At 41.1% G+C, this 27,879-nt stretch overlaps 1 protein-coding gene across 6 annotated transcripts in view; it reads right to left on the bottom strand.

Annotated features, from left to right (window-relative positions):
• Window positions 1-27,879, bottom strand: part of RXFP2 (relaxin family peptide receptor 2) — a 103,624-nt gene that overhangs the window by 31,852 nt on the left and 43,893 nt on the right. For 4 of the 6 annotated variants that reach the window (XR_014819152.1, XR_014819154.1, XM_084981407.1 and 1 more), the window contains exons 1-5: window positions 22,096-22,223; window positions 5,684-5,830; window positions 3,102-3,179; window positions 2,621-2,726; window positions 1,737-1,808 (exon numbers count right to left, since the gene is read on the bottom strand). Coding sequence is in view for 2 of the 6 variants with exons in the window: in XM_021065555.2 (XP_020921214.2) it covers window positions 1,737-1,808; window positions 2,621-2,726; window positions 3,102-3,179; window positions 5,684-5,830; window positions 22,096-22,138 (446 nt within the window). In the remaining 4 variants the exon portion in view is untranslated. Of the gene's footprint in view, window positions 1-1,736; window positions 1,809-2,620; window positions 2,727-3,101; window positions 3,180-5,683; window positions 5,831-22,095; window positions 22,224-27,879 lie in introns of those variants that run through there. The other 2 variants (XM_084981406.1, XM_084981408.1) reach the window with 1 other exon arrangement.

Below are 27,879 nucleotides of genomic sequence, written 5' to 3'. Positions count from 1 at the left end.
AGGTCTCCGGTTATTGTAAAATAAACAGTGCGCTGGGCATGAGAGGATACCAACTCTAATTCTGGCTTTTCCACTAATTTGTTGTAAATCTTAGGTAAGTCATTTAACGGTTGCATTATTTCTAAATAAGGAGAAGATTTAATTAGAAATTAATATGGCTTCTATGACTCTAGGTAACAGAATTTAAGCAGCTGCTCTTATAAACGTGACTATTTTCCCTTCCTTTCTGTTCATGGTATTTTATTTTTCTTCCCTTGAGCATTATTCAAGGAGCACAAGGACAATGTTGATTCACAGAATGAACGTGTTCTAAGAATTTCCTGTAAGACCAGCAGCAGTAACAGCTAAGCCTTCTTCTCTAGAGGAACCTGGAACCCCAGAGCCAATCAATGCACAGCCTCCAGTGGGGCAGTGACAACATGGCCACCTGGCCCAGGACAGAGCAGAAGGAGGTCACTGCGGATGGAAACCGTGGGGGCTGTGGTCAAACCCAGGCTCGAATCTCCGTGTTCACACAGGATTCGCCCTCACCAACGGGCTCCTTCACAGACTCCCTCTCCTTGGGAGGGAATCTTTCCCTGATTCATGAGCAGGACAGAACTGCTGAAGGCAGTTCATACCAAATGGGTTTGGCCAGTATCAACAAAGAAACAGATTTATTTTTATTCCTGGGATTTTAACATATGTCACAATTCCAGAGGCCTTCTCTTCTGTCCTGAATGTCAAAGGGCCATGTGGTTGAGATGAAGGTTACGCCCAAGGGCCTTACAGTCTTGTCGTGCTAATTTTCTAATTTAGTCTAATGATCATCTTGGCAAGCGCAGCAACTTGACCTCTGTGTCATCCCAGAGTGAGTGGGCTCAGAGGGGCCGACACATAGCCACCAAATTCTCAAGAAGCGGAATATTTAATTTCTTTATTTAAATAGGATGTATTCCGTTCCGCGAATCGGAACGTTCTTATTCCCTATCCAGGGCAACTTCCCAAATACTTTAGTATTTAAATGAGTCACTTGGGAAGTTAGTGCAGTCATCAGACGGTTACTCCGTGAGCAGGGAGTCAAAGCAAAGAGACTCTCCATCCTGATAGGGAGAGTCTCATCAAACCAAAGTCCGCGTGAGGTTTGGCGCAGATGGACAACCATCGCTGCCCCTAAGAGACTATCTCTATGGACTGTATCTCCCCGCCTCTGGTTTTCTTTCTTTGATGATGCTGGAAGCATCCTGGCACTCTGCTTCTCATAGCTGACTGTGTCCTGTTTATCATTTCTTTCCCCAGATATGCTGATATCACTTATTTCACAAAGCTGGTGCTTTTGCTCTTATCCTGGGAGACAGTCCATATTCTATCAACACGTGTTTAAATGATGCGATGGTTTTTGTCTATGCTAATAACTCTTCTTCTGAGTTAAAAGGTGCATCTGGTGCCACTGAAGCTGCAGATGATCCGGAGTAAAAGCATGGGGACTGCATATTTTCTTACTGCGATGCTGGATCTTAACTCAAATTTAACTCTCCGAAAAAAAAGTTTAAATAAAACCGGTTCAGATATTTTAAATTATGAAATGGAAAGTATACTTTTCAATGTTTTATTGTCGAATCTAAATTATATTTAGAAAAATAAATTTAATGATAAAGGTAATCCACTTCATATTTCATTTTACTTTTAGATGAAAAACATCTTAAACAAAACATCCCATAGGTTTTCCCATAAAAACACTATTAATAGCTACTTACATCTTTTTAAGTTCTGTGTATTTGATGAAAACTTTATCTGAAAGACTGTGAATATTGTTTTTCTTAAGAGACCTAAAACAACATGTAAAGAAGACTTTATTATGGATTTTATGACCAACCAAACTCTTTCCTAGAAGCTGTATGCTTGAGAAATAGGCTCCATACTACTTAACACACATTGAAAATGCCTGTAATAAACGAAAACTTTCATGTGAGAATGAAAAGTCTACAAAGCAAAATTAAAGCTGTTTGCACATATCTGACAAGGTTAACCAGTTAGTATAACAGACAGAACATCTAAATGTGATTTAATTTTTTCATTTATTCTCTAGATAAACAAACCCCAAAAAACAGCAAAAATCCTAACCAACTCACGCATGCCCAAATTATGGTAGGTCTGCAAGCAAATTCCTCAGGCTCTCAAAACTTCTATGAGAGTTCAGAGAAACCTGCATGATTGTGCCCCAGCTAGCCACACGGGTCTTTTCGACCTTTGCAGTCTTGAACAAATTACCACTATTTAAAATGAGATAGAGTAAGTGAATGCACTTCCTTTTCTCCCCCCAATTTTATTTTTACTTATATAGTAATGGTGTATTAGTAATAATACATAAATCCAAAAATAACTGAAAGTAATAACACCAAACCCCAGAATGTTTATGAGCTAAAGGATAACCTGGCTAATTTAACATACATTGTTTAAAAGATTCTTTTTTCTGGAGAAGAAGCATGCAGAACTCTCTGATGGCTGGAGATTTTAAAGGAAGTTTCTATTATCTTGCTAATATGTGAGCAGCATAAAACAGAACAAAGACAGATTAGGTTAGACTACACAGTTCTCAAACGACTTTAGGAGCAAAGACCAAGGTTTGAATTCTACTCACAGTAAAGTCACATTGCTGGAAACAGTTGGCACAGACGTCAAACCAGCATTTATACAATCCAACTCCGTTTCTTTGCAGTAACAGCGTTGTGGATACTGATTTAAAACTAGGGGGCAAAAGTCACAATTCAATAGGAAAAAAAAAATACTTCCTTTAATTATGACTTTATCTCTAGTAACTGATATTGTTCTTTTTTCCATTGAATGTATAACAGTTACGTCTTGTTAAATGAAATGATTCAGGCCCACAATAAAAGCAAACAAGAATTCTCTCCTGGTTAAATACAGACTCATGGTATTCATCTCAGGTCTGGCTTCCAGGGGTCATTTCAGAGGCATTTAACAAGGGATCAGAAAGATACCACACAAAGGTTTAAACAGCATCAAAGCACATAGTGAAGCAAGATTAGGGTCTCCTCAGGGAAAACGCGAGTATGCTGTTCACAAAGCTGATACTGAGTCTTGGAACCAATACCACTTACAGCACTCCTGTGTTAATGCCACATTATTAGCATTTCCATGGACTGTGCCAAATATAGTCGCCCATCCACTAGTGTCTCCTGTGAAACACACGGTGATGAATATGTGTCAGTTATTCCATGAATCAAATAGAAATTACAAAACAAAAGTATAAAAAATTGATCACGAAATCAATTCAAAAATTTAAGTAATAGAAAGATAACAACGATGGCGAGGACGAAAAAGGGGGGCAAACATCTGGAGTTTGGTCTGCTGCAATTACAACCAGTCAAAATGCATGTACCATACAATACGTAATGGAAATAGACGACCATTTCTACACACGTTTCCGTCTTAAAAAATGTCACCTATTGCTACTGCTGACATTTTAAATGTTTGGTAATCTTGCGGTCCTCAGCAGAAAACGTATGCTGAATTTTATTTTGTCACAGGTACATGTGTACGTAAGTACATACTTGATGGATGCAATGAGTTCTAATAAAACTTATGGCGCTTGACCTTTTCAATCAAGCAAAAACAAAGGTCCTTTTTAATAACGTCTGTCTAATACAAAGGAGAGAAATGTATCTTCTCAATTTGTCAGATGGCACGATCTGCTTGATACCAACTTTCTCCCTTTCTTTTTGCAATAAAAGTATATTCTTTTATGTATGCATGTATGTATTGACTGTGCCTGCAGCGTGCAGAAGTTCTTGGGCCAGGGGCCAAACCTAAGACACAGCAGTGACCATACCGAATCCCTAACTGCTAGGCCACCAGGGAACGCCAAAAACTCTATTTGTTCAAAAAAGAAGGCCTGATTTTGAAGTATCATTACTATAGCATAAGCTATTAAAATGGTACAACAGGCACTATAATGTATGATACTGAAGTTCTTACAAATGGAAAGGTAAATTTAAGTTGCTGTCCAGGGGTGCCTTTGATCCCTGCAAATCTTAATTTATTTTTACTTTTGATTAACAACTTCAACGGTTTTTGAACTGCTTCTACTTGATGCCTTTCCACGAAGTATTTAGGGCGTGTTGAGAACACCCTCATGAGATACATGAGATGCATTCTAACCATGCATGGACTCTGATTCCCACGCAGCCAAGAGGAGAGGCCAAGAATTTAAGGGACTTGCTGTTGGCTTCCAAGAGCTGCCCCATCGCTGAGCACTGGCTGTGCTCTACTGTTCTGCTCTGGAGGCACCAAAACAGATACGAACTCTCCTCAAGAAGTTTCTGTCCAGTAACAGAAGCACAGTGAAAAGACGAGGCAGTCCTCAGTACCAGCATCCGGGTACACCCTGGGGGCTACGGCCACAGAGGGAAAGGGTGCCTGTCCTGGGGCAGCGGCAGAGCTTCCGGGTGGGGAAGCCTGGCCAGGGAAGCCAAGCATCTCAGGGCCCAAGGGGCCGGCCGGCTACACTGCATCCTAAAGGCTGTGAGGGACCCACAGCTGGTGAAGGCAGAGGGTGCCCGTGAGAGGGGAGCAAGCAAGTTTCCAGGAGCAGGAGAGCAGATTCTAGAGACAAACACCACTTATTCCTGGCTTCTGCTGTCCCCTCTGGGCAGTGCCAAGGAGTGGCAGTTCTGTGTGGCAGGAAACACACAGGATCAGCTCCGATTCAGGAGATCTGGGTTCTAGGGTCTAGTCTGTGACTAACTAGACATGTCGACCTCCCTCGGCATCAGATTCTCCGAGAGGCAAATACACAGGCTAGGTGAGCCGTCTATATAGGCACAGACCTACATGGCCTCTAAGCCCTTCATGGTCCAGCCTCGGCCGACCTCCTTACCGCCTCTACCCGGTTCTCTGTGCCCACGTCACTCTGGCTTTTCTGTCCCACAAACACAGTGTTTTGCCTCGCTCAGCCTCTGGGCCTTTGTAGGTTCCTCTGCCTGGAACCCTATTCCTCCAGAATATTTCACAGTTTCTTTCCTCTTTGCCTTCCATTCTCACTTCAAATGTCAGCATCTCAGAGAGGGTGTTTCTGGCGATGTCTTTAAAGTAGCCTTTCCTCCAAGTCCCTTTCTACCCCATTAACCTGTTCTATTTACTGCCTGGTACTGATCACTCCCTGACATCATTCATGTGTGTCCAAGCTGGTGGTCCTCCTTGCTCACGTGGTCACTGTGACCTCCGCAAGGACAAGACACTTGTCCCCCTTGAGCCTGCCCTGTCCTGGCGACAAGGAGAGCACACCGCGGGCTCTGGATGTGCGTCTATTGAGTCACTCCACTCCCCAGGCGGCCCCATGAAGCGCTGTCTGGATATTTCTGCAGCTGAACCGACTGACCGAGCCATGAGGAAGTGGGTGTAGAAAACCATTTAACATTAAAATATGGCTATCCAAGTAGACTCTAAAATAATTTCATTTTTTGATCAAACGCAACATTTTATAATACTGTATTTCCAATGTAAGCAAACCCTAACTATGAAAATTCAGGTAGTGTCACCGATCAGTTGGGGAAAATTATTGGTGTTACAACAGGAGTCCCTTCGAGGCACCTCTCCCAGTTTGTCACTCTGAGCGTTCCCCCCACCCACAGTGGGGGCAGTTCATGGGGCGCTGTAGGATGGAGCTGAGCCCACAACTCACCACAGTTCTCCTCATCGGCTCCGTTCCCGCAGTCGTCTACACCGTCACAGTGAAAAGCACGGGGTAAGCACTGGGTCAGATTCCCACAGGGAAAATATCCTTTGGGGCACAAAGACGTGATTGAACTGCCTTCAGTCCGTGCAAAATCTATGTGAAAGAGGAGATAGAAATTTTAAGGGTTGGGAAGAAACCGTTAATATGGCCCAACTCTTTCCTGGTTACCCCACTGAATTTTCACCAAACTCTATGAGTTGAGTTTGGTGTTATTCTTAGGGCCCCATTTCTCCGAACAATATTTTTAATTATAACGCTGAATATCATGACAATCCTACTAAAGACCAGCCATACCAAGAATGGAAGCAAGGCTCATCTTGCACTCGCTTCAGGAAGGCAACAGTAAAAAATCCAAAGCCCCAACTGTCCTACTTCTGAGTGAAATCAAAGACTTGTTCACGCCTGGGAACAGGTAAAGCCTTGAGCTCACAGGATCAAACAGATGCATCTATGTACTTATTAATCCTTCATAAGAAGGAGTTGAGGTCACATTATGAAAATATACATGCAAAAGGAGCGTTTAAGTGTGAAAGAAAGAAATCCAGAGCAGTTTTGGAACAAGGAGAGACAACGCTAAGTAGTAACAGCTAACACTCATTGAGCTTCCTGTGCGCCACGTCGCCTGCACAGTGGTTAATCTCCGTGATTCCTTCAACCAGTCTCTACGTAGTGAAGGTCTTATTTCCAGTTTCAGGGTTAAGGAAGCTAAATGCAGTCTTCGATCTGCAAAATCACACACGTCGATCTGAATCATCCCTCTGACCCCAGAGGCCCATGCTAGGGGCGAGTCAGGAACGCGCATTTCAAGGAGCATAAATGCTCTATGAGGATGAATTAAGTCTTCTTGCGCAGGGAACATAAAAGAAGATGAATAAGAGTTGAATGACAGCTGGGGTGAATGAGAAAGTGCAGAAAGGAAGAGTAATTACCATTTGCACAGTTACTTTATCCCTGGATAGGATGCTCAAAGAAATTTCAGACATTTAGATGTGAAGAGAGATTCTTGTAATTTCGAATGAGTATGTTCCAGAAAATAAAGAGATGTGTTTTTTTGGCAAATACGCCAGCGAAAATTTAGAAGTCATGTATTTTTTAAAGGGGATGGGGGGAGGAGAGGAGTAGGTGAGGGGGATGAAGAGGTACAAAATTCCAGCCGCAAAATCAATGAGTCATGAGGATAAAATGTACAGCACTGGGGGAGAAAGAAGTACAACCTGAAACTTCACAGAAACTGATTTAAGGAGAGTGTAGACCCTGGCAGAGCTACAGTTCATTACGACTAATTGAAGGGAACGAGGAATGCTGGCAAAGTTTTCCTACCCACAGCACGGAAGGCTGGCAGCACAGCCATCATGGCCAGGAATTTCCTTGGGCTGGGGGTATGGGCCTGTTTAATAGAGCAGAGGAACAGAGAACCGGCCTTTGCCAGCATCATCTACTGTGTGTTGGGTGTTTCCTGGTCATTTCCTTTAATCTCAAAGGCAGCTTTGTGTTGCTGGTATTATCATCTCCAGGTAAAGATGAGCAATCAAGGCTGAGGCTACGAAGGCACTGCTGCTCTGGTTCTTGGGAAAACGCCCTTGTGAGGTCTGGGCCCCCCATGCAAATGCCACCTTGCTGTGAGAGGCTCTCCCGTCAGATGGTCACCAGGCTCTCTTAGAGTCGATGAGGTCTGCTGACCTGCATTGTTTAAGGAATCATACCACTTGTAACAGGGCAGGAGTTTGATCCAGGCCCTAAAGCTACGACTGAGTTATGGCGCATGATACACGTTTAGTGAGCTCGTTAGAGAGGACGAGTAGATCCTTTGATCTTTTGAGCTTTAGCCCTTTCATCATGATGACCCTCAAGATCCAGCAAACACGTAAAAGAGCAGCATCTGTCCTTTTCCTGGGGACAGCAGATGTAACGGTGCCCACTCTCCCTCGGAAGCTGCTGCCAGTTGCATCTGCTAGGCCTTCCCTGAGAGGGAGGGTGGCCCTTGAATCCTTTTCTACCCATAGGACTTTTGTTTTTACAAAAGCAAAAAATAGTTTCTCTGTTATTGCTGCAGAGGTCGATGAATGATTTACGATGAGCAAGTAGGCATAAGACCAGTGAGGTCTGACTATTTTAGGAAAACTCTCTGCTATGTGGCTCTAGGGGTTGGCTTGTTAAGCCTATTCACACAGGAAAGGCGTGCTGAGTCATCTATCTTTAAATCTCTTAACTTCTTTCTTGCAAAGATTTCTACAGAGAGCAGATTTATCAAAACCAGTTGTCCTCCCAAGTCTGGAACATGAATGAGTTAGGGTCAATATTTCTTAGTGCAGCTGCTTTAAAATTGTGTAAGACAGACACTCACAGTTAGACACACATTTTGTGCCACATTACAATTCCACATACAAACACAGGCGGAGGAAAAACAAAATTCCTGAAAAAAATTTCAGTAGTGGATGAACTTTGGTCATTGCTCTTCTATCTTGGTCACTTGAAAAGGCATTGCAAGTCACTAGGTTGATCTCAGGAGCCACTAAAGGGATGTGGCCCCTCCTCTGAAAATATTCACTAGTAACAAAGTACTCTGGAGACCAGGAAACCCAAATTAAAACTTCCAACTCCACTTCCTAGCTGTGTGACTTCAAGCTAGATGCTTAACCTCTTTAACCTTGAGTTTTTTCATACTGAAATAGGGTTAATGACAATATCCCAGGAACTAGACAGACTAGTGCTTGGGAAGTACTGGAGAGCACCGAACCCACGGTAAACCCCTGGGCAATGTTGGCCTGCGGGCAATTTCAACACTAGGTGAGAAAGCTTGTGTAGAAGCTTGCTATGCCTTAGCATTGCATGATTTTTTTTTCTTACCATGATTTCTATGAAAGAAATAATAGGACTATAATAAAGCTTCTCGCCTTCTTCATGTCACTCTGTTTTAAAAGCCATGTGATATATAAGGTTTCTATGGTGGGGCGGTGCCGGGGGGGGGGGGCATGCCCAGGGCATGCAGAAGTTCCTGGGCCAGGGCTCAGGCCTGAGCCACAACAGGAACAAAGCCAGATCCTTAACCCAATGACCCACCGGGGAACTCCTATGGCTTTTCCTTTAAACAGCTCAAATCACTTTTGAAAGCTGAAAGGAGGTTGTAAATAATTAAGCAACACAAATGCCCTTAGAACTTCCTAATAATATCTTCTTATTGATATAGAAAAGGTGATTAAGCATTAAAGACAATTTTGAAATAGAAAGCTCAGGCTGGAGTTCCCATCGGGGCTCAGTGGTTAACGAATCCGTCTAGGAACCACGAGGTTGGGGGTTTGATCCCTGGGCTCGCTCAGTGGGTTAAAGATCCGGCGTTGCCGTGAGCTGTGGTATAGGTTTCAGACGCAGCTCGGATCCCACGTTGCTGTGGCTCTGGCGTAGGCTGGCGGCTACAGCTCCGATTAGATCCCTAGTCTGGGAACTTCAATATGCCGTGGGAGTGGCCCTAGAAAAGGCAAAAAGACAAAAAAAAAAAAAAAAAAGCTCAGGCTGTGTGAGACATTTTGAAGGCAGAATATTGCCTTCCCTACGGGGTTTCTCTTGACTATAAGTCTGAGTTCTCTGAAGGCTGGACCCAAACGAAACATCCATCTGACAGATGCAGACTCATGTAGAGCGAGACAGACAATCAGACAGCACAGACAAGAAGGAACCAGGCTATTTCCCTTTCCCTGGCAAGTGTGGGCGAAGGAAGGGGCGGGGGAAGCCTCACTACGCGCAAACAGAACCAACCAACGGCATTTCTCAAAATTCCCCATTTTTAAAAATTAGAATATAGCTAATTTATAATATTACCCCAACTTCTGCTGTACAGCAAAAGGACCCAGGCATAGATATATATGCATTCCCTTTCTTATATGATCTGCCCTCATGGTCTGTCCCAAGAGGCTGGACAGAGTTCCCCGCACTGTGCGGCAGGACTTCCTTGCTTATCCATTCTAAATGGAAGAGTTTGCATCTACCACCCCCAGACTCCGCCTCCATCCCAGGTCTCCCCATCCCCTGCCCCGGCAACCACAAGTCTGCTCTCCGCATCCATGGTCTGTTTCTGTTCTCTCAAAATCCCCCATTTTTCACTCCAGAATGGAGTCTTCCTGAAGTGAAGGCATAAATTTTATCTGGAAGGAATATAAACAAATTAACTCTATTTCCTACCTACCCCTTGCTCTCTGTATCCTAAATCCCTATTGTCTAACCCAGTGCCCCGTACTTGGTGCTCAATAATTTTTTAATGAACAAATCAATCAATGGATCCCTTAGGAATAAAAGAGGAACTGAAGAATGACCCCATTTAAAAGGTAAAATTCCCAAAGTTGCAGGCTCATGTTTTAATTATGATGGCAAAATATTGTTTGGTCTTCAAAGTACTTATCATTTATCATTCTGTCATTATACGATTAAAAATGATTAAGAACCCATGCTGTATTTGGCACATACTGAAAACGAATCAATACCCTGTCTGTAGACAGCATATTATGCTGTCTCTTCCTCCTGCCATCTGTGGAAGTGGAGAGTTTTTATTGAAACTTGGGGATTATAAAAGTGGAGGATTCCTACATAAAAGCTGTGTCAATAGCTTCTGCAGCAATTTCTATGGGAGCCCTGCCAAACACCCAGCTAAGGGGAGGTTTGAACATGCGAAAGAAAAATTTCTCAGTAACATTCCTTCTCTTCTCTCTTCTGGTTAATATTCTGGAGACGTCTATGCAAAATGATTTTAAAATGACTCCTGGATAACTTTCTGAAGCCAACTGGACTGCTGCCTAAGGACACACTCTGTTGCCTGCCCACCAACACCCTCCTTGTGGAGAAACAGCAGGTGCTCAGTTTGAGAATCGATGGAGAAGTCCCTGTGGCCCTTCTCGGATTCTCCGCTAATGCTTGTCCCGCATGAAGCTGAAGAAGCCTTTTCCTCTCGGCCTGGTGTTCTGGCTGAGACGCTCTCCACACCCAGGCCAGGATGTTGGCCCCACCGTCCACAGGGAGACCAGAGGATCCCGGCCAACGAGGCCATTTCCCAGAGTGCACTGCTCCGAGTGGAATTCAATCCAGTTCAGATGCAGATGAAACCTCTGCCATGTACTCTAAAGAGCCGGTTCCTGCTGCACTGAAAGAAACCTTTACTTGGCATCCTGGAAATGTTAGCTGAGTGCCCACTACGTACTACGTCAACAGGCAGATGACGTCCGTTCCCTCCTGGAGCTCAGGTGCCAGGGTCTCCAAGGGGCACAGCAACACCACTCAGTGAAGCAAAGGAGAATCGAGCTCGCTGGCTCAGTCCACCTGCCTTCTAGCAAGAGCCTCAGCTCCACTGAACCCCCATCTTTTCTGGGTATACGATTCACGGTCCGCCTAAAGGAAACTAGGCAAGTCTTCCTGAAAAGACTTTCACGATAAGGTGAGTGGAGAGAAATTGGCCCCTTGGTTGGTCGGTGACCTTAGAAGTCTCGTCCTTCTATGCTATACGCTACTGTTTGGTCCTCCCGGCCCTGACGATATTGTGTGGATATATCGGACAGCGTGTGTCGAATGCAGATCCAGTTTCATACACACACTGACGCCACCATCTTCCCATTTCAAAGAGTCCTGCCTTAACTGAGTTTCGAAGCCTCTATTTTCTGCTGTGCTCTTTCGGGACAAAACAGACCACCTCCAGCTGGTGAATGAATGGTCTTCAGGATGCTCCTCAGAGCTTTTCTGCAGAAACTATCACCCATCACCCCCTTCATATTATTGCCCAATGTTTGGGCAGATTTGGGGAAAACATGCCTGACTATGTGAAACAGAGTATAGGTTTAATATATGTTGATTTAAATGGGGGGAAAAAAGAATTTCAAATTGCCAACCTCATCCTCGCCAGGGATGGATTTCTGTCCCGTGTGCCCCTGGGCTGGATGCTTTTACATGGGTCACAAACTGAACACCACGGTCCTTGATGGGCTCTAAGGTGTACAGCGGCACAAGAAACATCTCTTCCACTGACCAGTAACCTGCTTAAACTTCACCTGGAGGGATGCATTCTTTTAGGTTAATATCTTGCCTTTTAGTATTTAAGGTCCTACCTTGTTCTGCATGAATTAGCAGAACAAAGCTAATTCTGGCTTCTTCCTAAAACCTGCCTGTGTGCAGTGACCTCGAGAAGGGACCCTGTGGTGGGTGGAGGGAAGAAGAATGTGGAAAGGTTGACTGTGACGGAGACAAGGTGAATCCTGATGGAAACTGGGCGCGGGAAAGGTGGAGAGAAGTTGATCCATTCCTCCTTTCGTCGCTCTCCTGATTCCCCCATGTGTCGACTGCTCTGACTCCAGGGCCTTGCGCTGGCTACTCCCCCCAGTGGTGATGTTCCCAAATTGCAGCCACGTCAACGTGCACGTGCACTCGCACAAGGAAGGCGCACCATCCGCATAGGCTGCTGGTGTTGAGCTGTGCAGAAGCCACGCGGCCCCAGGCTGAGGGCCTGGAGGCGTCTTTGTCTTTTTATTTATTTATTTATTTATTCACCTATTTATTTATTTTCTAGGGCCGCACCCTGGCATATGGAGGTTCCCAGGCTAGGGGTCGAATCAGAGCTGTAGCCACCGGCCTACGCCAGAGCCACAGCAACACGGGATCAGAGCTGCATCTACCACCTACACCACAGCTCAGGGCAACGCCAGATCCCTAACCCACTGAGCGAGGCCAGGGATCGAACCCGCAACCTCATGGTTCCTAGTCGGATTTGTTAACCACTGAGCAACGACGGGAACTCCGAGGCTTCTTTTATGATGCACAGAAGGCGACAGTTTCCCTTCCTGCCCGTGGGGAGTGTTCTATATTCCACCTCATCGCCTCTGCTCAGACTCTCTCTCCATTACCTCCTTTCTTTCCAGTATCCCTGTCTCTCCACTGGTTTTTCTATTATTATTAATCTTGTTTCATCAGCTCCCATTTTCAAAACAAGCACATTAATCAACCCACTAACCAACGGAGCAATCAACCAACCAACCAACCCAAATTAATTCTATGATACTCACACAGGAACAGAGACATGCTTCTCCCTTCAAAGTTAAATTTCTCAGAAAAAAATCATACTAGCCAATGTTTCCACTCCTGGCCACCCATTTTTTTCAGCTCACAGCCTTCCGTCCTGGCCTGGCTGCTCCAATGAAATGCCTCCCCGTGGAATCACGAATGCCGTCTTGGTGGCTCATCACCACGGATATTTGATGGTCCTCCTTTTACTTGATTCTCTGCAGCATTTGGCAGAGCCAACCACAGTGACCAGGGTGAAATCCTTTGTCCCTCAGCTTTGTGACATCTCCCAGCCCTCGGTCACTTCCTTCATTTCCAGGTTCGCTAACAGCCCCCTCGACGCCCCCGCCCCCGTTTCCTTAATGCATTAGCTCCTTTTGCTCTGTCAAAACTGTGAATGTCGCTGATACGCATTAGGTCAGAATGATGTCAATCAAAAATTAATTATAGGGACCTGCAAAGAGTTACTAATATTTTAGTTTGTCACCCAAGAGCATCACAACCCCTAAATTACCATTATTATCATTATTAGGAAAACAGTATTTTGTCATTAAAAATTTGAGAGAATATCTTCATGGAAGAAAAGACAAGCCTTTGAAAGGAAGACATTTAACTTTATGAAAAACTAACTTATTTGTGCTCATGGACGGGTGAGACTTTCATTCCTGACAGCAGTGGCCTGGAACACAATGTTTGGAACCATGTGTGAGAAAACTGAATCTGGCAGTGTTACTAGAATTCTTTAGGGAGCTTAGCCCTCCGGTCTGTAACTCACAAATATTTTCTCCCCGTTTGTCACTTGTCTTTAACTTTGTTTAGATCAGAGGCTCCAGAGAGGAAATGATCAGATCTTGACTTTAAAATAACTACGCAAAGTAAAAATAGAAGGCGAGTTAATTGATTTAACGAAGGATATCCATAAAAAGTCAAAGCATATAACCTCTTTATTAAATACGTTTTAAATGTTTGAGGACTTTCACTGTGAGGTTGGGATGAAGCAGTGATGTCCACTATTACTACATCTTTTCAAGACTGCCCTGGAGGACTTGGCAAACTTAGTGAGGCCAGGCAAGCAAGTCAATGGCCTTCACCTTGGGAGAAAGAAAACTGTCCTTATTCATGAATGATACGAGTGCGAACATAAACAACTCCAAATAATAAATGATTAGTATTAGAGAGTTTATCAAGGTTTCTGTAAAATCAATTTAATTTCTATATCAGCTGTAAACAATTACAAAATGAAATTTTAAAAAAATACCTTTTCCTATAGCATCACCAGTGTCATATTTAGGAATTAATCTAATAAAAACTTGTAAAACATTTACACAAAGTATGTAAAAGTATTGATAGACATTAAAGACCTAAAAAATGCAGTTCATTCTTCTCCCACATTGATCTATGGTTCAAAACAAGTCCAATAAAAATTCGGGAGTGTATGTGTATGTGTGTGCAAAAGGAGAGGCCGCTTCTTCAAGACACGTGGGAACAAGAAAGTCCAGACGAGCCAGCTCTGTCTTGAAGAAAGAAAACAAGGTAAGAGAACTTGTTACCTGAATGTCAGGACTTATTACAATGATATACTCATTCAGAAAGTTCAGAAAAAGATAGACACACAGACGGCTGATTTAGGAAACAAGTGGTACTGCTTAGCAGGGAGGGGGGACAGTCACCTCGAGGTAGGTTATACACCTAAATATTAAGGTAAAACAATAGAGTTTCTGGAAGATAATATTGGAGAAAATCTTTATGACTTTAGGGTAGGATCTAGGGGAATAAATAAAACAAGTAAAACTGAAAGCATTAATCATAAAGGAAAAGATAGCTAAGTTAGATGACATTAAAATTCAGAACTCCTATTAACCACAAAAGAAGAAGTTACCATGAAGACAGTGTAAAGGCAAGCTTCAGAGCTGATGTCTGTAGAACATTTGTAACTAGGAGCGAGAGAGAGGAAGAGAGAAAGAGAGCTCTGTCCTGTAAATCAATAAAGAAAAGATGAAAGTAAAGAGGAAAATGGGCAAGAAACTTGAACAGACATTAAACAAAAGAGAATATCCAAATGGCCAACAAACAAAAAGGCATTAAATCTAATGAGTAACTAAGCAAATGAACATTAAAACTACAGTGAGCTATCACTACAGATTACCAGTATGGCTACACATAATTTGAAAAACAACCCATAATACACTGGTGAGAATGGTGAGCCATATAAACTCTCCGGACAGGTAGAAGTGTTAACTGGAACACCTACTTTGGAAAAGTTTGTCATTCCCTACTAAACTTGATACTTTGAAAACCTTATGAGTTGGCAGTTTTAGATCTAGGTACACACCCACAGACATGCATGCACGTGTGCACCAAGAGACTCAGATAAAAATATTCGCAGAAGCATTGCTTTTAATAGCCCCAAACTGGAAACAGTACATATGTCCCTGAAAAAGAGTAACTGGATAAAAGTTGTGGTATATTCATCAATGGCATACTATACAGTACTGAAAATGAACAAACTCAGTCATTCGAAATGATTTTAGATCCAGCATAGCCAGTGAGCAGACGTCCTTTGGCTTTTTATAATTACTGTGTACTCAGTTAGCAAAACATTGCTGGCAGCCCCAACTTTTAGGGTAATAAGATCTTGAGACTTTAGTTTGTGCTTTCCTCCTTATCGAAAATGCATTCTTCCCCCTTTTCCACTTCACCTTTCTTTGACAGTCATCTCAGAAGCCATTTCTGTGAAAACCTCACTGATCCTCTCCAAGACATGAGTTCAAACTTTCTTTTTTTAGTTCTCAGAGCAGCTGGCCATACTTCAATTGTAATATCGATGGTATTTTATTATAATTACAGGTACTTTCACTTTCCCATAGTTTACTGTGCCCAACCTATGGAAGGGAACTTATTTTTTATTAATTTTCCTAGTAGCTAGGAAAGCTCTGTTTTCAGCACACACCATTTGTCTCAAAATTGTTATCTACATTAACATTTCCTTTTTTTTTTTTGTCTTTTTGCCTTTTCTAGGGCCACTCTTGCAGCATATGGAGGTTCCCAGGCTAGGGGTCGAATCGGAGCTGTAGCCTCCGGCCTACACCACAGCCACAGCAATGCGGGATCCGAGCCGCGTCTGGGACCCACACCACAGCTCACGGCAACACCAGATCCTCGACCCACTGAGTGAGGCCAGGGATGGAACCCGCAACCTCATGGTTCCTCGTCGGATTTGTTAACCACTGCGCCACGACGGGAACTCCTACATTAACATTTTCAGGGGTAGCAATATAGTTTCCATCGTTGAGTTACACATACCTACACCCCCATATGGGGAAGCGGGGAGCACACAGGTGCTTCAGTGATGACGCACGTCAGAAGCCTAGGCCAACGCCACACGTACACGTGTTGGGAAGACACCTGCGTGTGTTTGGTGCATGCAAGAGGCTCCACACTCAATTCCTTTTCCCCATTTATCTCGTATCAGTGTCTCAGTTTTTTTATGTTGACATTTTTGCTTGAAGCTATCACAGCAGATGAGTGGTGGTTAGGCCCCTCCTAATTTCCAGGAGGACTATGTCGGGATAAACCTTGAATTATCTGGAAATTAGGCTTATTACATCATATAACTCTACATCTGGGATTTAGGCTGCAGTAACCAGTAATTTCCTCATGCTTTACTCTTTGCAAAACCCTTGCCATTCACACATACAATGGATGAAAATAATAGTATTTGCAAAACCCTGTGCCCTGAGGGAAGGGAACTTATTTTTCCAAGTAGATCATTCTGGTTTTACATAGTTACTATAATAAGATCAGCATTTTTAAGTGGGAAATAGGAAAGGACCACAAAGGAATGCCTTCGGAATAGGGGAAGAGAGTTTTTCAGTAACATGCAGCAAGGGCTGCTACCCTTCATTCTGCCCGCAAGGAAGTTTACATTAGGGACTCCCTCAGCTCATCCTCAGACAGAATCTGAGGCTTTTGAGAGGCTGATTTTTCAATGGCCCTCAAAGGCAGAGTGGAAGAAATCAAGATCCTTTGAATTGCTTACAGCTCAAACATTTACAGAAGAGGAAATTAAGAGTAGAAACATCTGCAATAGATATCTGACTTTTAGCCCATGTGGTGGAGACAGAAAGTCTCAGACTTGCTGATTATCACTCTCGTCTTGCCACAGGCAAATGACTGGCCCCGTGTCCTGGCTAGACCATAACTGCACAGAAAAACAGATAACCAACAGCAGGGGATGAATGAGAAAGGGTCTTGCTCCAAACCAGCAGAGACCCTTCCCTAGCTACTCGTGTCATTGGTTTACTCATTTCCTCTTAATTCTTTTTTTTTTTTGGCTGCACCCACAACATGCAGAAATTCCCAGACCAGGGATCAAACCGGCACCACAGTAGTGACCCAAGCCACTGCAGTGACACCACCAGGTCCCTGACCCACTGTGCGAAAGAGCTCCTCATTTCCTCTTGTTTCTTAAGGAGGAGGTAGTAGTTAGCATCAAGATGACTATATAGCTAAACTTGCACAGTAATTACACTTTTTTGAATTTTACTCTCCAGTAAGCGTCTCTATGTTGATCATTAGATCAGGTATCACCTTGCCAAAGACTTAATTTGTCCTTATAACCCACCCCACTCCCGCCCCCCAAAAAACTGCTACAGATCAGGGCTGAACTTGAACGCAGGTCTGCTAACGCCTGCTAACATCCTTGCCACCCTGCTCTCTCTCCTATCCTGCTCCCTTCCAAGTGTGTAGCACTTTATGACATGATCCCACTCCTCTGATGCATATGCCCTTGCGTGTCTAATCCCTGATTAAGCAAAACCTGAAGAATTAAAAACGACCTTCTTTTCCGAGCTTTGGGTCAAGATGGTCTATTGTGAGCAAATCTTGAATATCCTTCCCAAAACATTCTCTTTCACGGTGGAAGACTGATATTACATTGTTTCACTGAAACATGGAGCTAATGGAAGGGCGAATCCCCACAGAACATGAACGGAGAAAAGGCTGCCCTTGTGAGAGGGACTCGGCCCAAGGGCTTGACGGGCGCCAAGGATGGATGAGCAGTCGGATCTGGCTTCCAGGCCTATTTGACAAAAGGGCTGAATGCAGGGTGGCCAGCAGAGGCGGGGGCCTTCATGAAGCCACTTGCTGGGACAGAGCCCCTCACAGTGAATGGGGGGTGAAATACGTCTGCCTGGCCACCCAAGGCTGTGATTTGAATACTGCCCCTTGCCCGAAGCCAGCAGGGAAAGCAGGGGGAGTACTTCTGCAAATTGAGCATGAGATTTGGGACTGGATCACCCACAAGATAAAAGTTGCTGAGATACTCATATAAACTACAGCTCACATCTGAAGGCCCCCAGGAGCTATGCTGAGGCAATTCTGAGACCACTCAGAGAGAGACATGTGCAGGAGAAAAATCCCTCCAACTTCATGAAAACATCCAGGGCTCCAAAGAAAAAAAAAAAAAAGAAAGAATTCATACCTAGGGAATTGGGTGATAAAATTATCTTCCCCTTATCAAATACTTATTCTATTAACACAGAACTATCCTGGACCAAAAAGAAAAAAAGTAATATAACACTGATGAGAACAATATTTGTTGCAAGCTTATTTTTTTTCTATACATGCTAAATATAATTAGAATTCTAAATATAATGTAGAATTCTAAATATCTAGAATTACAGGGGTGAGGAACTGCTGCACGTAACAAGGCATTTAAAAATTCTCCTTCTGGAGTTCCCGTCGTGGCGTAGTGGTTAACGAATCCGACTAGGAACCATGAGGTTGCGGGTTCGGTCCCTGCCCTTGCTCAGTGGGTTAAGGATCCGGCGTTGCCGTGAGCTGTGGTGTAGGTTGCAGACGCGGCTCGGATCCTGCGTTGCTGTGCCTCTGGCGTAGGCCGGTGGCTACAGCTCCGATTCAACCCCTAGCCTGGGAACCTCCATATGCCGCGGAAGCGGCCCAAAAAATAACAACAACAACAACAAAAGACAAAAAGACAAAAGACAAAAAAAAAAAAATTCTCCTTCTAATTCCACTATTAGGAGTTCCTGTTCTGGCGCAGCGGAAACGAATCTGACTAGGAACCATGAGGTTGCGGGTTCGATCCCTGGCCTCCCTCAGTGGGTTAAGGATCTGGCGTTGCCCTGAGCTGTGGTGCAGTTTGCAGACGCCGCTCAGATCCCGCATTGCTGTGGCTGTGGCGTAGGCCGGCAGCTATAGTTCCGATTCAACCCTTAGCCTGGGAACCTCCATATGCGAGTGCCGCCCTAAAAACAAACAAACAAACAAAAAAGACTAATTCCACTATTATTTCTCATGTGAAACAAGCACATTCATTTTGCCTGGTAAAAGCCAAGTTACATATTTACCAAACAAGTAAACAAAGCTGTTTTGGGTTCTGAGTTCTCAAGTATACATATATGTTCAATAGTATATACATACTACTAAAAACTCTGCATTTATCATTATATGACCATGTACACAAACTGTCCTTAGTTAACCGAATTTTATTCAAGCCACAATTTCCTAGGACATAAACGTACTATCTTTCAATATCAACTTATTTGAAAGCAACATCCTCATTTTTGTCTTTAAAATTCAGGTGACAGCCAGTTTTGTCACTTCAAATAAGAGTCCTTACAACTCTTTTATTAAGTCTGATCATACTCATTCACAATAAGATGAACTACTGAATATCATCTGTTGGGGGATGTATTCAGTTAGTGCCTTTAGAGATAACTTATCTCAAACAGCTTTAACTTGTGGGTTTCTGATTTTTTTCCTCTCCTCTCACAGCAGGCTCCATTCAGCCCTGAAGCAGGTGAGTTTCTTTTTCATTAGCGGTGCTGCTTTAGCCTCTCAGTACGACTGGCCTGTAATATAATTGATTTTCACAGCTATTGACAGCACAGATGTAATTGTGCGAAGTTAAAACTTAGTTCAAAAACCTTTCCTCACGTCACAGAGACCAAGCTGAACTGACATTGCTTAGAAAGGGCCAACTTGAGATTTGAACTGGTCCATTAGGGGGCAGCCAAATACTGCTCACGTCAAAATGCTGCTCTGGCCCTGCGTTTGCGGACTGCAGTTTTCAAGGTTAACAAATTATTGGAATAAGCAGCAATTGGTCGTTATCAAGCAGCATTCTCAATACTTGATGCATTTCATTTCCCGCAGAAGTCCACATTTTTGGTTTGCAATAGTGTTCATAATCCCTATCAAAACTTTTTTTTTTTTTTTTGGAGAGAGTTTGAAGCTGGTTAAGGAGCGTCAGTGAATAAATGGATGAGAAAATACATGCAGAAAGTGATATGATATGTGATCTTCTCAGTGAATGTCTAGTTAAAGACCGTCACTATCATTCATTCCTTAGGCGCGCGAAGGTGACCGCGGCCAGAAGCGAAAAGCCAGTCATGACTTCTAACTTTTCCTTTCGTTTCGAAGCGGCCAAAGAATCTATCATAAATATTTATCAAAATTTTAAAAACAATTTTTACTCTTACATCATTTTAAATGATTTTTCTGTTTATGGTAAAGAGCCTTACTGCTTTAAGGGTATAAGTGTAACTGCTTTAAGTAATTTAACTGTAATTTTATTGTGAAAAAGAAAAAGGTTTTGCTTATACATAGAACAAATTATTATTTTTATAGGTGGGAGTAAGATATAAAGGCCTCGATTAACACATCTAACTGTGACAATAATGTTAACCGTAGGGTTTAAATTAGGAATCGAGAGTAATATAAAATTAGAAAAGAGAAATCTCCAGGAAATTATAATCAGTAAGTATTTACCAGGTTGGTACTCTGGATTTTTTAAATGTCATTTACTTAGAAAATTTTTAAGAATTATCTGTTTAAAAGTTCTTTCCTTTTTTTAGCTTAAAGAACATGTTACATTGTGGTAAATCTTAAAATATTGTTTTAGTAATGGATGTTTTTCTTCTCATGGGGCTTTCGTTTCTCGAGGCAAATCAATTAGAAGCATTATCAGAAGTAATAGCAGTAATTTCGTCAAATTGGTTTACTATAGCTACATTCCTTACATTAAAGATTTTTTAGGTGACTAAATGATCTCTATGAAGTATGCTGAATCCAAGAACCTACTTTCTATTCTTCAAAATCATAAAAAATTGAAGAGTACAGATGTGCAAAGGGCACGAACTTCTGAGGGAAGACCTTAAATCAAGAAATAGACTGCTTTCTACAATTGTATTTCATGCAAAATGATTTTATATATTTTTCTCCTTCGATAAAACTTAAGTTTTCATGTAAGAAAGATTAAAATACAAAACAAAACTGTTCTAAGTGTTTTAAAATAATTTGAAACAAAGTTTTAGCATTCCAAATTCAAACTAAAATTTAAATATTTAAAAAGTCTTTGATTTGTTAGTTCTTAAATAACTGCTCATACTGTATTTTATTTCTATATTTAAAATATTTAGTTGAATTCACTTAATAAAATTAAACGCTATAAAAACCTAAAACAAATTTCTCAGAAAATAAAAATAACTTTAAATTCTAACTTTTAGTCTCAGAGGTTCATCAAAAGTCTTTAAGAAAGACTATGAACTTAAATAGATACGTTATTTAATACTAATAATAAACCCAACATGCCTTGGATATGATGAATAGATTATTTTTTTACAAGTGTACAAGCTCATAAGGAAACAAGTCTACAGTTTTCTTTAAAACCATGTAAAGAAGTAAATTTTATTTTTTTCTCAGCTTTACAATAAAAATGTCACTAACTTGAAAATGAGCAGTTTGGCTAACGTGTAAATATTTAAAAATTAAAAACAAGAACTCTCTAAACAGGTAGCTTTTGTACGTTTTCAATTATTTTATTCTTACACACAGATTTGCTCTTGTGGAGAGATGCTGATTTTTAGATTTGTCTGTGGCTTTGCAGTTCCCAGTTCAACTATGTTAATAACGAAACACAGCCACTGATAATTATCTAAAATTTATGAGCAGATTTCAACATATTGAAATTTCATGAGGTAAAATTTTAATTAATTAATTTGACATCCTTTATTCAAATACTAAAAAAATTTTCTCCATTATAACTGATTTCTTCAACCTTGTTATTTTAAAGCCATCTTATCTGTAATCTTAACCACATTTAAAGGCAGGTTTCCATGAAAAACTTACTGTGCCTAGAAATTGCTGGGATGGGATCATAAGCAGTTAGTGAGAATGACAATGCAAACTGGATGTCTGCTTATCAAACACTGCAAGGAGTCTATTCTAAGGATGACAGAACCTCGAGGAAGTATTCTCCTCGTGGAATTGCACTCATTTAAGCGAGAAAGCAGCAGCCTTACCTTTGACATCCATCAGGACGATGAAATGAAGTAGAAAGAACATTGCAGTCAATCTGCAGCTGGAGAGATGCTTAGTACCAGAAACATAACAATGGGTTCACAGCAATTGAGTTATTAGAGGTATGCTCCTTATACCTCGGAAGGAGTTCTGATATAGTAACTTCGGTGCCTCCCCTGTGTCTGAGCATGCTCACAGCTAGAACTTTACTGGCATGAGAGGAGACGGGCTTTGTCACTCTGCAGCCTATCTTTTTCATTTTCTCTTTTTTGGTTTCATTTTATTTTAAACCTACAGTTGTATTCGTGGCCATTAATTCATGATAATATGTACCGAGAGGCATAAATAAGACTTTGGTGACATTAGCGAAGAAACATTTTTCTAATTACTTTAAAAAATGTTCCCCTTAAAGCATGTAGTACCATTTGCTCTTATTTAAATCCAAACATATACAGAAGTTCTCAAAAGGGAAGGCATATAGATTTACACTGAATAGGTAATGAAACCCTTGGCAAGCATATTTTTTATGAAATAAGCAAGTGACAGAAAGCTTCTCACTGGCAAATACATGAAGAACACCTACTTCTACTCACATGCACTTAAATGTTTTCAAATGACATACTAAAAGATTGTAATAACTAAAATATATGGCCCTGTATTTAATAGTTACTTAATATTAAACATTTTCACAAGATTTTAAACTTCATTTACTTCCTCTATAATCATATTCCTTTTTAAAAAAATGGGCAACTTTATTCCTGCTTTCAATCAAGTGTTGCACACCTATTAGAAAATATTCATTATAATTCAGTTCCTACATCCTGCAAGCAGCTTTTAAAGCAGCATAGTTAGTGCAAGTTAAAAGTACAGGAAGAGACGTTGGTTATAGTATTCAGTTGATGCTAGTATAATAATAAAGAGTTCTACAAAAGGACACTATAGAATTTTGTTGTCTCTGAAATTCTCACAAATGTCTATGTAGATATGAAACATTTTGTAGTCCTGATTTGGACAGAGGATTCTGTAAGCAAATGATACAGATTTTCTCATTTGTTGCTATTAATCATGTCATAACAACACTGGAAAACCATCCTGTGATGACTGGCTATCGTCATCACAATTCATAAGAGATGGGGTTTTCGTTGTTCTTTCTTTAATTCCAGGCTTTGATAGAATAAAGATTCAAAGGGATTTTCAAATAGAAAATATTTTATGTATCACATAATGCAGTTAGCTCTTTTCTCTCTTAGGAAGTAAGCTAAATTCCCCAAGACTCTTTCCAGATACATTTAGATGTGCTCTCATCTTATTTTTCAAACCAAAAGATAGAGCAACAAAGAGAATAAAGGAAAAGATGAAAAGAAAAAATTCCAGGTTTTTTTCTTACATTCCAAGTACCTTTATTTTTTTCTTAATTAACCTCCAGCTCTTTCTGGATAAAAATTGCTTTAGTTCATGTAAAAAAATTCAGGATGATCAGTTTTTCTCACATTTTGAGTTCTGCTGGCGAGATGATGGATGCTAGTGTCTGGTACTGAAACTTGGAGCATGAATTTTTAAGTATAATTAAATACCATGAATTGCCCATCACAAGTCTATTTGAAGTTTAAATATACACTCCACGAAAGCACAATTTTTGGAGAAAGAAGAAATGTCAAGACTTCAAAGAACTTAGTTTTGACTTTTTCATGAATATTAAGCCTTAGAAATAGACTTAAATTGCTAAAACGTTAAATCATCATCCCTTTGTGTTAAACTTTTCAAAGTTTATCTTTGAATATTAACATAAAAAATTCAGAACCCGATAATTATAAATAATAGTTAAGAACATTTTTAGGCTCATTATTGGTTTCTAAAGGCAAAACGTGCACGTATTAAACTCTGTTTCACTTAATATGTTCTAACTTTGATGTACCTAGTGTGAGCATCCAGCCTTTTGAACTGAAACTCAAATGGTTGAAATGCACCCAAGGATATAATGCATGTGTCTAAGTAAGGGTGAACGAATTCAGTCTTTCCCTGGATATGTGGCTGGTAAGGAAGTTCCATAGCAAGGTTCATGCAGAGCTGAGGAAGACTGTACAAACTGATTCACCCCTGAATATTAATTTCAAATTTATTCAAGTGTATTTTATTGATCCTTGCCTGAGTCAACTCATTCCTGCATTCCAATCCCCTGTGGGTGGTACTCATACTTTTAGCAATAACAGTATAAAAGCTCATACAAATATAAATAGCATAATTTTATTTATTTATTTATTTATTTATTTATTTATTTATTTATCTTTTTGGGGCCACACTCATGGCATATGGAAGTTCCCAGGCTAGGGGTTGAATCAGAGCTACAGCTACCAGCCTACGCCACAGCCACAGCAATGTGGGATCTGAGCTGCATCTGCAACCAACACCATAGCTCACGGCCATGCTGCATCCTTAAGCCACTGAGCAAGGCCAGGGATCGAACCCATATCCTCATGGATTCTAGATGGGTTCATTACCACTGAGCCACAATGGGAACACCTAAATAGCACAATTCAATATAATTCTGGCTAATTCAAGGGATTTTACTTACTGAAAGGACCAATTACCTTGTTCCATAGTGGGGGGGTTCGGGGAGCAGAAGGGGAGGTAGATCTTCTTAGCCTCTACTGTAACTTTCATTTACATCTTAGAACCCACTGCTAATATATAAAGTTCTGAAATCCAAAACATAATTTATTTAAATACGGTCAGAAAAACCTGATATTAACTCACTTCAGAATTATGTGATTATTTTTCATACAGGCTATAATTCACTATCTAGGTAAACAATGTTTGCAATCAAGATACTTACTAAACATCTACACTAGTTCATGACTGTTTAGGCTTGTAAACACCTCTCATTTCCAGTCTGCTAGTCTTTTAGTGATAAAACCTGATTCATTAGCTATTTAGTATCACTTTCTGTTTTGAAGGAAGAGAACAGAGGACTGGCAATGAAGGAATTAGATTAATAGATAAATTTTTCCTCAAAGAGATAAATTATAGAATAATAAATCTAAGAATCCCAAGCTCATGATAAGCAGGCCAGCAATGGCAACTCTCACCTGAATAGCCTCCTTAGCATAAAGGAAGTTATAGCACAACCTTAAATATTCAGCTCTACCAGCTAAGTATTTTTGATTATACTTATGTTTGTCTTTCTTCAGGAGGTTATACCATTAACTCATTGTTCAATAACATTGATATTTTGAGCAAGCTTTTCAGCAGTGGAAATAGATTTATTTGCACTCTGCAGGCCAAGTGCAAATAAATCACATGATCTCATTAGCACAGAGCGTCAGTCAGTTGAGTCAGCCAGTCCTGATGGAGGGTCCACTTTGAGAAGGGAAGTCTCAGTGAAGTGGTCTAACTGTGATGTTTTACATTTAAAATAATTTAAGTCATGCTCCATTTATCTGGGGGTTTCAACTCTTGGCAAGCTCAGTGATTAGCAGCATAGCTATAAACTCAGAGTAAAAAATACCACCGAGACATCCACTCCTGGCAGGACAAGAGACTAGAAACTCCGAAAAGCCTTCTTTCTTGAAAATAACAGCTCCTGCGTAAAGCAATTTTCATTGCATTTCTGGAGTGCTCAAAAATAGGAAGGATTATGTCTAAAGGAAAAACAAAAAACAAAACAAAACAAAAATGCTGAAATGCAATGGAGAACAGGAAACAAACATAACAGGCAAGATGCCCCTGCAAGCAAATGCGGATATCGACTTTTAGACCAACTTTTGGATCAGGCCTTGGGTCAGCGGCAAAGCCTCATCAACCATTCCCCAGAGGATTAAGCTGAGCACTGACCAAGAAGGCAGCCTCCGGCACCATGCAAGGGAAACGTGAACGCTGCAAGAAAACAGCCTCAGTTTAGATCCTTTGGGTTTACCTAGATTAACATTAATCAAATACTGGCTTATAATCAAAGATCAACCAAGCACACAGGTGACACTTAGCAGAAATAAAAACAATGGATTTAGAGCCCCCAAGAACTTCAAATACTGAAATGATCAGTTACGGAATATAAAATGTTTAAAGAAAGAAACACATGGAATCACAAGAGTAAGAAATAAGAAACCTTTGAAAAGAACTAAAGAGAATTTTTTGAAAACGAACAACATGTTTGTGAAACTTAAGAACTCAATGGATGGGTAAATGTCCTTAAGACATTATTGAGAAAAGAGTCGTAAATTGCAATGAAGAGGTAAAGAAACTATCCAGAATGGAGATAAACGGGGAACCAACAAAATCAAAGAAGTTAAGAGATTTGGAGGAAAACATGAAAAGATTCAACATACAGCTAATTAGAGTCTCAGAAGGAGAGAACAGTGAGAATGGAGAAGGGAGAATATTTGGGGAGATAGTGACTGAGAATTTTCTAGAAATGGTAAAATTTAAAACTTACAGATAGAGGAAGAACAATTTCTAGCAGGCAGTGCAAATAAAAATAAACCCACATCTGGACATTTGGTGTTGACACTGGGTAATGTTAAATATACAGAAAAGGCTTTAAAAGAAACCAGAGAGAAAAAAAAAACAAAAAAAAACAGATGAACTAAAAAGGGAAAACTAGAATGCTGAATGCTGCTTGACTTTTCAACAACAACGATGGAAGCCAGAATAAATGCAACAGCACTTCAATTCTGAGAGAAAATGACTGGCAACTGAGAACTGTGTACCCAGGGAAATTATTTTTTAAAAAGAGCATAAAATAAAGATAAGATATATTAAAAAGTTAATTAAGAACCCAAATGAGGGAGTTCCTGTTATGGCTCAGTGGAAACAAACCTGATTAGTTTCCATGAGGATGCACGTTTGACCCCTGGCCTCGCTCAGTGGGCTAAGGATCCAGTGTTGCCATGAGCTGGGTGTAGGTTGCTGGCAGGGCCTTCTGATTCAACCCCTAGCCTGGGAACTTCCATGTGTTGCACCTGTCGCCCTAAGAAAAAAAAAAAAAAGAAAAAAGAACCCAAATGAAAGATGCAAATCAGAAGTTCAGTGGCCTTCAGGAAAGGGAACCATCTGCCTGAGTTTCAAAGACCATTAGATGAAATCTGTGCTTTGTCGGTCTTGAATATAATGGATTGAGAGGATAAGAATTCTCATGCCAGCGTGAGACGGATGAGGAGCTGGGGGTTAATAGATGCAAACTATTACATTTAGAATGGAGCACAGGGAGCTATATCCAATCTCCTGGGATAGACTACCATGAAAAATAATACATATAAAAAAAAAGAATGTATGCATATGTATGACTGACTCACCCTGCTATACAACAGAAATTGGCACATTGTAAATCAACTATACTTTAATTTAAAAAAAATTTAAATCATGATCTTATACCTGAGTGAAACTGAGAGACTCCTGCCCACACATACCTGGCCAGACCAAAAAGGAGATAGGCACTCAAAAAGCGAATGAGAAATATTAGGGTACATGAGATTAGCGTTCCCAGTTATTCCACTTCCTGCAAAAGGATCATGCACTTCCACTTTTTTCCATGTGACTTGACAGTACTTCTTAGAGGCAGCGTATGTTTCTCTGCCACACTGACTTCAGCTTTGGTTGTGAGACTGATTTCAACCAATGAAGTGTCACCTGAGGTAGCACATGCCACATTCCAACAGAGGCTTTAAATGTGCTTGTGTGGTGAGGCTTGGCGCCCCCCATTCCTCAGCCAGAATGAGAGTCATGTGTAGCACACTTGAATATGACTCGGGAAGAGTCATAAATGACCCACAGACCCATGAGCAAGGCATATA

The sequence above is a fragment of the Sus scrofa genome, chromosome 11, assembly GCF_054392235.1.
Source record: "Sus scrofa isolate SSC_HxYL_T2T_F1_AM1 chromosome 11, Sscrofa_HxYL_maternal_Yorkshire_Landrace_v2.0, whole genome shotgun sequence".
NCBI classification, from domain to species: Eukaryota; Metazoa; Chordata; class Mammalia; order Artiodactyla; family Suidae; genus Sus; species Sus scrofa.
Note: the sequence above shows the minus strand (reverse complement) of the source record. Positions and strands in the feature narration are given on the sequence as shown.